This window comes from Micromys minutus (assembly GCF_963924665.1).
Source record: "Micromys minutus genome assembly, chromosome: 19".
Taxonomy (NCBI): domain Eukaryota; kingdom Metazoa; phylum Chordata; class Mammalia; order Rodentia; family Muridae; genus Micromys; species Micromys minutus.
Window position 1 is genome coordinate 34,860,217 of NC_137954.1, and position 9,207 is coordinate 34,869,423.

Below are 9,207 nucleotides of genomic sequence, written 5' to 3' on the forward strand. Positions count from 1 at the left end.
GTGAGTTTTTTTCCAGCCCCTTGGTTCTTCCAGACAGGCCTGTTTCTCTAATAAACAACTCTGACTGTTCTGGAACTCACTCTGCACACCAGGCTGGTCTTGAACTCTGATTTGCCTGCCTCTCACTCACAAGTGCTGGGGTTAAAGGCATGTGTTATCATACCTGGCTGGCTATGTTAATTTTCAACCCAATGGGGCACCATGACTTGTCCAGGTCATTTCAAATTACACTGTACTGTTCATATTGTGCTGGGAATAGAATCGTATACCATATAAGCTCTTGTATGGCATGTCTAACATTGATCCATGTTCTCTGTCAACCAGTACATATTCATCTAAGGTACAATGATATATTAAATAAATCTTCCAGATCAGCATCATGACGAAGCTGCCTCCCACAACTAATTTCCACATTTGTAGCTGGAAAGCAGTAGGAATACAACTCAAATTCCCACCGGGTAGGATTGATCTCGCCAAGCTCTTAAGCAACAATCCAATGAAACCTCTAGGAAGTATTAAGTCTGGCAACAGAGTTTAGGATCTTTACTGTCTTGGAATGTCCTTAGAAGGCTCTGTCATTGAACAGGTAACAGAGTAAAAACACCAGAGTCCTTTCTTTAAAATGAAGAGGGAAAAGAATGGGATGGAAGGAACTATTCAAACTTCGTCTTCTTTCCTTGTGGCTTGAAGTCTCCTCCTCCTCCTCCTCCTCCTCTGCCACCTCGGAAGCCTCCTCTGCCTATAGGAAGGAAAAACATCATGAAAGGGCAATGCAATTAGGAACTGAACTCACCACTCAAGGTGGTTGATTACAACACAGGTTAGGAATTACATGGAGGTTCAGTGTTTTCCCTTCCTTACCTCCAAAGCCTCCCCGGCCTCTTCCACCAAATCCGCCTCTTCCACCTCTGCCACCACCTCTGCCTCCGAAACCTCTGCCTCCACCTCGGCCACCAAAGCCACCTTCACCCTTAGGTTTGGCCCAGTCCAAGGTAACTTTGTTTCCGTCAATTTCTCCATCTTCCATGGCCTCCTTGGCAGCTTTGGCATCTTCCTCACTATTAAAGTCTACAAAACCAAACCTAAAACACAGTAAAAAACATTCATTTTAAATTAAATAAGCACATTTTAAAGTAGCACAATAAGCACCAAGTCATCCTAAAGAGTGACCATTAAGTACTCTTTGGGACAAAAAAAAAAAAAAAAAAAAAAAAAAAAACAAACAAAAACAAAAAAACCCCCCAGCATTTCAGAATGTCTCACATAACAGCCAAATACACCTTCTGCAATAACAGAAGATAAATGCTAGTTCTGTGAACTCTCTTTTCTTCTCGTGCGAATCCATAATCTGTCACTGGTTGACAGAAAGGAGCTCAATGAGAAGAGAGAACAAGACCCAAGTTCTCCACGCATTTGCCAAAAAGAAGCAGCACGATGTATTCTTACCCTTTAGAAGAACCAGTTTCCCGATCAGTGACTATTCTTGCACGAACAGAGCCCTCAAATGATTCTTTTAAGGTCTCTTCAGTGGTATCCTCAGAAAGACCTTTGACAAACAGAGTTTTGGATGGCTCTGGAAGAAAAAAAACCCCAAATTTTAGAGGACTCACTATAAACCCTTGGTGAGTACTGCCATTTTCAACTGAAGTAAATTCCTTTAAAAAAATTTGTGTCCTTTGGTATTTTGTCTGTATTCATTACATCTCTGAGGGTGTCAGATCTTAAGTATTACAGATGAGATGCCATGTGGTGCTGGGATTTGAACCCAGATAAAGCATCAGTGCTCTAACGGCTGAGCCATCCAAGTACACTGACTTTGTACAATGTCTGTCTTTTCTTTACAATGTCTTATACCAGAAAAAGTAATTAATGAAGGTAAATTGAGGTTAAAAAAAAAAGACTACACTGGATCAGATACATCTAAGTAAACTCAGAGGGCAATCAAATCTAATCTAAAGTTGCTGCTTTGAGTTGACATAGCTGGATCAGAACTTGACTATCTAGAGGAATTTTCTTGAGATTTCATCAATTATTTCTCAGGTAATCAGTCATCATATCCAGTTGTCATTTACTCAGCAACAACATTAAGCCAGCCCCAAATGAGCACCTTAAAAAAAAAAAAAAAAAAAAAAAAAAAAAAAAAAATCAAAAAAATGTCACCTAACCCAAGTCACACCATGTCAAGGAACTTACGACTTCTTGAATTAGGTGATCCCCTGGGTCCTTGCAACTCCAGCCTGATTGTTCTGCCTTCAATTTCCATTTTATTACAGGAATTTAAAGCTTCTTTAGCATCTTCAAATGAAGCAAATTCTATAAATGCATACCTGAGGGTTGAAAGTCAGTTTTCAGAATAAAGCTTAGAAACATCAGCAGGTAATTACCAATGCTATCAATATGTACTGTCCTTTGTATAGCTAAAACACTTTAGGTAACAGGACAGTCTTATCTTAGACATAAGAGTATGTCCAGCCCACATCTAAGATAAAAATTTCTTTTACCCTTTAGATTTGCCATGTGGGTTCTGGGGCACTTTAATAAAAGTTGCTTTCTCAAATACTTCCTGAAGAGTTTCTTCTGTTGCACTGTAGGAAAGGTTACTTAAAACCAAAGTCTTTGATTCACCTGCAAGTATAAAGTTATCACATTAGCATGGTGTGTATATTAAAGCACTCAGTAAGTGGGCCACATAGGAAAGTTCCAACAACCTATTCCACAAAAGGTGGCGGCATGTTAATGACTTCAGCCATGAACCATATCCTACGACTGTCATCACCTGTGTATATCCATTATATACAGCAGTGCCCTTCTTGCTCCTTTCATTTTTACTCTAACTAAACGACTGTTCTTTATTTTCCTAGAGTATTTTTTCCTAAATAGTTTAAGCCATTTAAAGTAGAAAATGTACACAGAAAGCTGTTTTTGCCTACTACACTCCATCAGAAATTATTTCAAATAGCTTTCATTCATGCATACTAAACACCAGCTATGAGGTAATTCTATTCATCATAAAGTACTTAAAAGTATAAAGATGCAAATGCTTCCCACCCCTACTATAATTAACCCTTTTAACTTACCACTCCAGGTGCTATTCTTTCCAGTCCTCTCTTGCCTTTGTCCTTTCTCTCCAGTGTAGTAGAGTGAAACAGATCGCCCATCAATTTCTGCTCCCTGCTTTTCTTCCAAGTTTTTTTCTGCATCAGCCTCAGACTTAAATTCAATATAAGCAATCCTGAAATAGAGATAAGCAGAGTACACTTAATATGTTAGACAAAATGTCACAAGGATCAGTTATGATAACCTCACAAATGTAAGGACTTAAGTGACTGACAAAGGTGGTATGACTAAAACAGCTTATACTGTTTTTACTCTATTAGCTCATCTTTAAAATTATCCTTTAAACTGGCCTTACTATTATGTAAGGAAGAAAAAGAGCGGATGATAGGCTGAACTTCCTAGAATCACATTTCTCTCATAAAATAGGGAAGGATATTACTGGTGGTCAAAGATGTCGATTGGGATCCAGGCCAGCCTGTAAATCAGTTTCAAAACCAGTTAAGCATTTTTAATCTCAGAACCTATGAGGTGGAGGCCAGAAGACAGGGTATATAGTTTTCTGGTTATGAAATTAAGTTTGAGGGTAGCACAGACTACTTGAGACTATTAAGGGCGGGGAGGGGAAGATGACACTAAATTCTAAAACTGTTAGTAAAAGTTAACACTTAAAAGACATAAAACATACCCTTTACTTTTCCCATCCTGACTGACTAATCTGATTTCCATGGCATCTTCAAAGACTTCTTTTAATTCATCCTCAGTGATGTTGAAAGAGAGGTTTTTGGCTAAAAGTGTTCTTGCAGCTCGAACTATATTGAAAAGATTTAAGTAAGCATAAGTCACAAGAGAATAAAGCAAATAGTTCCTCTAAAGGGCAAGGAATTTCTATGCTAAAAAATGATGGCATAAGGGATGGAGAGGTGGCTTGATGATTACTAGCGCTTTGCATAAAGTGGACCTAAGTAAGAACCTATGTTCAATTGTCAGCACCTGGTGACTCAAACTTCTTTCTGCCAAGTTTCAGTCAGATGAGGCTCTCAAGTCCTCCCTGGACACCAGGCTTATCTCCTACTTGTTTTCATGTATATAATGTTCTCCTAGACTGTATGTATTAAGTTGCATAAGAATCAAGCCTATTTTGACTTAGTCTTCATCTCTAAGTAAGATACCTTATCACTCATATAAACATTCTATATTAGTAAGCATGATACTTAGACTGCAAATTAAGTACACAGCTACCTTATAAAAGGAACTGAGAATGTGCAGCAGGTTTTTCAAGTGCTAGCCTAGCATACATACAGAAAGCCCAGGTTCAAAAGAAACACTTTAAAATCAGGTAAGCTTCAAGCATGCCATGATGCACATGTGGTCAGAGGACAACACATGTCGTTTGTTGTTTGGAGTGTTCCTCTGTATGATATCCCTGGCTCTCCTAGAATCGCTTTAATTCCTTTTTTTGGGTGGGGGTGGGCCTCAAACTCAGAATCCCCTGCCTCTGCCTTCTGAGTACTAGATGGTTCTTCTCTCTTCATGTGGCTTCTAGAGAGCAAACTTTATAACAAGCATCTTTACTCAATAAATTATCCATCCTGCTAGTACTGACATATATTTATCAGGAGTCAAACTTGTCAGACACCACATGATCCATGTCATTTCACTGGTTTACAATGAGAATGAAACTAAGGGAGATGGGGGTAAGACTGCCTAAGTCTCTGTATCAAGTTAACCAGACCATTTTACATACCTTTCTTACTGTCTCTTCCTTTTGGCTTTTCTAGTTTAATTTCATTGCCAAACACTTTTAAACCAGTAAGCTCCAAGGCCTTTTCTAAGTCTTCAGCATTCTCAAAGTCCACATAACCAAATTTCCTTGAAGATGGAAAAAACAAGATTATATGCAGAAGAGGGTGATCTTACACTTGTACCATGTGGTGTGCACATAGGCAGCATGTATAGCACTAACAAAATGAAACTAGATAATTGCTATTTAACACCACGAAGTCAATCAAACAGGGCAACTTCAGAAACTGCAGGTCCTATCTAATCTTTATTACTGTAGTTCCTTATCTATCTCTGTGTTTAAGGGCACGAGAGAAGACAACTAAGATATATAAAAGTAGCTTTATATATCTCCCCATGCTTAAGGGCATGGAAGAACACAACTAGAAGGTAAAAATACTGATACGCATATAACATTGAATAAAAAAACTTACCTATTTGTACCAGTTCTGACATCCACAACAGCAAGATCATGTTTAGCAAAAAGTTCACTGATAGCAACTTTTAAATCAGCAACAGACTTGTTTGGATTAAGGTTTCCAATGAACAGATTGAAAGGTGTAGTTGGTTCTGAGCCTACACAGAAAATTAACTTAGTCCACTCAAGCACATGACAAATGCATTTCATCATAAACTATATAGCACATCAGTATATTGCATTTCAACCCCAGGTTTCAGTATTAAGTCCCTTTGTTATTCATCACTTGTGCTATTGCTACTTGGATCTCATATCCCAGTTTTGCAGGCTTACCTTCTACTTTCTGTTTCTTGGCTTCAGGGGCTTCTTTCTGCTGCTTGGTCATCTCCTTCTTCCGTTTTCCAGGTGCTGCTTTAACAGGTTCTGGATGTTTAAAAATGTCATTCATGAGTAGGCAGACATTTTAGCATTTACATTAAGCATTACTTAGGTCAGCACATACTTTAAAAGTTAATTTGGTTACCTTCCTCCTCTTCCTCCTCCTCTTCTTCCTCATCTTCCTCCTCCTCTTCATCATCATCTTCTTCTTCATCTTCATCCTCTTCCTCATCATCCTCCTCCTCCTCAGCCACACTCTTGGCTTTCACAGGAACAACTTTTGCAGGAGCTTTCTTTCCTTTTGCTGGTGTGATCTCCATAATTTCTTCCTCAGAGTCTGAAAGAAAGATAGCTTAGCAGGCAAATGAATTTGCTACCAATCCAGACAACATAAATACTACAAATATTTAAAAAAACCCCATAAAGTTATGGAAAGAGCACAAAATGTGTTTCCAATCTAATCATGAAAGAGGGCATAAAATGTACATGCAATACTCTCACTATCCTAAGCTCTAACTCACCATCTTCCTCCTCTTCATCCTCATCATCATCCTCATCATCGTCTTCCTCATCCTCATCCTCTGAGGCAGGAGCAGCTGGAGCTGCTTTTGCTGGTTTCATTCCTTTTACTACGGGTGGCTCAAATTCATCTTCTTCCTCCTCCTCCTCCTCATCATCATCTTCATCATCCTCATCCTCCTCATCACTGTCATCTTCATCTTCATCACTGTCTTCCTTCTTGGCATTCTTACCATTTTTAGCACCCTTGGCTGGTGTGACAGCTCCCTTTTTACCAGGAGTTTGTACCAATGCCTTTGATTGTGCAGCTCCCTTCTTACCAGGTGTTGGAACTACTTTTGCTGGTGTAACAGCTTTCTTGGCTGGTGTGGCTGCTGCCTTTTTGCCTGGGGTAACAGCTGCTTTCTTAGCTGGAGTGGGAACTGCAGCCTTTTTTGTTTGTGAAACAACCACCTTCTTTGCTGGAGTTGTGGTAGCCTTTTTGCCTTTTTTCTGAGGGATAACAACCTTGAAAGCAAACAAATAATAAGCATTCCTCTATATTCAATGCTATGTTAAGATCTTAACTTTGAGCACAAGAGGATGGACATTAGATATGTTTTTAAAAAATCAAGAACTGGGAAAACACTTGTAACTCTTGTAACAAGTGTAACATCCACATGCGGCTGTAATGTGGCTGCATTGCAGGAGATTGTAGGAGACTAGAAACTACATTCTAGTATGAGGGAACCACGCACACTTAATGCACTCATAGATAAGTATAAATGTTAAACCTTGAAGTAAGGCTTCAAGGCTCTCAATGCTTAAAAACTGGACTCTAACTCAGCACCTGAACTTTTCTAAGAAATATGATTGATCATGACCATAAAAACCTGTTTTGAAACAAGGTTTCACTATGTACTCCCAGCTTACTGAGAATTCAAAATTCTTCCTGTTACTGTCTCCTGTGAGTCTTAAGGATTGAGCAAATGGGTAATTAGTAGCTCTCTATCCACACAATAGATTTTGAACAATGACTGGCATAAAAATTCATACAATAAGCTGAAGCCCCTTAACAGGGACCAGTATGGCAAAAACAAAACATGTGAGAGTGCTAGGAATGATAAATTTTTCTTAGAGAGCAAGAATTTTCTAAGCTACCCTCTCATCTAAATAACGCCCAGCTTATAAGAGAAAAAAACCCCACAAGGTGCCACCTAATTGAAACCCTTCAGTTCCACCTAAATTGGCCTGAGTTTCTAACTCATCTTCCTATCATTTACTGTGGCTAATACCTAACTCAGGAGAATCTATCTGAGGTTAGGCTGGTCTACAGTCTCAAGTCTTGTCAAAATTCATGAAGCAAAGTGACCATGTACTGAATAAAAATTAGGCTAGAATTAGCCATCTTCCAAAAATGGAAAGATAACAACCCCACAAATCATATGCTGTATGGAGTAGAGGGGAACTCTACTCCATACAGCATATGAAACTTCCAAATCAACTGTTATACTCAAAATGAAAATCAAGAGCAACAAAGAACTTGCCACTCAACCATTTATTACATATTAAAGTCCTGAATTTCTAAGAATTCTAGACATTCATAGCTTCCTACCTCCTCTTCTCCACTGCTGTCATCTTCATCTTCTGACATTTCTTCATCCTCACTATCTTCTTCCACCTCCTTTGGGGGAGGAGCCATTTTCTTGGACTCGTGGGTTTTGCCGGCCTACAAGTGCACAAATATCACACTCGCATTTTAAGCCACTTTTCTTCAGCCACCACTTTCTTTCTTACTAAAGAACAACACAGTTCCTATCGGCCAGGCATGACACTCATTTCTCCGTGAACCGTGCATAATTTTTTCCCTTCTCACAACTAACCAAACAGAACTTTTCACCAGGAAACAGCCACAGTTTTTAAAGTTTACTAGACGTAGCCTTTTATTTTCTTGCACCTTCCACCAAAAAAATAAAAAATCCAGTGAAAGGTAATACCCTAGATTATTTTCTGGGGAAGGGGAATATCTCGAAAGTACCTCTTAAAAGAAGCACCTCGGCAACCCAAGTACTTCCTACTTTCTCACGCTTATAGCCAAACCACGTGGAGTCACCAAGAGGGTCACCAAGCGCTACCTTAGGAGCCCACCATGTGCCGATCTACCCGTCACGGTCAGAGACAGCGGGTCGCTGGGCAACCCACCTAACCCCTACTGTCCCTCCCCGATGTAGCGACACTCCCTCACTGCCCCGGACGCGCGACACGTGCGGAGCGCAGCAACCCACGTGGCGGGCCGCGCACCGGAGCACGTGCGCTGGGAGGCGGGGCCCCTGGAGCGCTGGCCGCTCGAGGATGTCCTCTCTTCACGTGCCGGGGCCTGCGCCCCTCTCCGCACTTAGCTCCTCCGCTTTCCCCTCACAGCGACCCCCGTTCCCGGTGCACTCGACATCGCCCTCCCGGAACCTGCCTCAGCTCTTCTCATCTTCAAGTCTGAGGCTAAACACCGCGAGACCTCCCGCTAGTCGCGCGAGACTTCCCCTCAGCATGGCGCCCTCGAACGCGCCCGGGACTGCGCGAAGGCCCTCCTCCCCTCCGCAACGGGCGCGCGCGCGTCCCTCAGAAAGCAGGCCTAGTCGTTGGTATCCGCGCGCAAGGCCTCTTACCTTTGCGAGTTTCACCATGATGGCGGATTGTGGCGACGGCGTGCGTGGAGAGCGAGCAGCTCAGAAGAGCTTAGCGGAACCCACGCGAAGGCGACTGCAGCGGCGGGTAATGAAGACTCCGGAGCACGTACAACCGCCTTCCAGCTACAGCTAGCGTCTGAGGCAAAAGACTGAGCCTGCCCAGTAATCGCCTCTGGAAAGGCGACGAAGGTGTCCTCGTGACCCCGCCTCCACCAACCACAACTCGCGTCCGTTTCCCGAGCCAACCGCGAGCCTTAACCCAGGACAGCGTGGGGCGGGCCTACGCCGTGGGGAAGGCGGGGCTGTTAGGGGCGGAGTCTGACGTCTGCTCCTAAGGGCGGGACTAGTTTTGGCCAAGGCGGACGTTGACTGGCCGGTGTGCTGGCCCTTTTG

General features: G+C 41.8%; 1 protein-coding gene across 1 annotated transcript; it reads right to left on the reverse strand.

Moving 5' to 3' along the window:
• Positions 1-520: 520 nt before the first annotated feature.
• Positions 521-8,950, reverse strand: NCL (nucleolin). The gene is made up of 14 exons (XM_080933423.1): positions 8,794-8,950; positions 7,746-7,859; positions 6,154-6,658; positions 5,778-5,969; positions 5,588-5,677; positions 5,271-5,412; positions 4,802-4,926; positions 3,743-3,866; positions 3,078-3,232; positions 2,502-2,625; positions 2,194-2,327; positions 1,447-1,573; positions 862-1,082; positions 521-739 (listed from the first exon to the last, which is right to left on the reverse strand). Exons 1-14 carry the CDS (start codon positions 8,809-8,811, stop codon positions 654-656), a joined length of 2,157 nt encoding a protein of 718 aa, XP_080789549.1. The 5' UTR covers positions 8,812-8,950; the 3' UTR covers positions 521-653.
• Positions 8,951-9,207: the final 257 nt, after the last annotated feature.

Excerpts from the sequence above, each read along its gene's own strand:
- NCL (XM_080933423.1), bottom strand. Across the intron at positions 6,659-7,745 it reads ACAGCAGTGGAGAAGAGGAG|GTTGTTATCCCTCAGAAAAA; the intron begins GTAGGAAGCTAT and ends TTTGCTTTCAAG. Across the intron at positions 5,413-5,587 it reads CAAGAAACAGAAAGTAGAAG|GCTCAGAACCAACTACACCT; the intron begins GTAAGCCTGCAA and ends TTTTCTGTGTAG.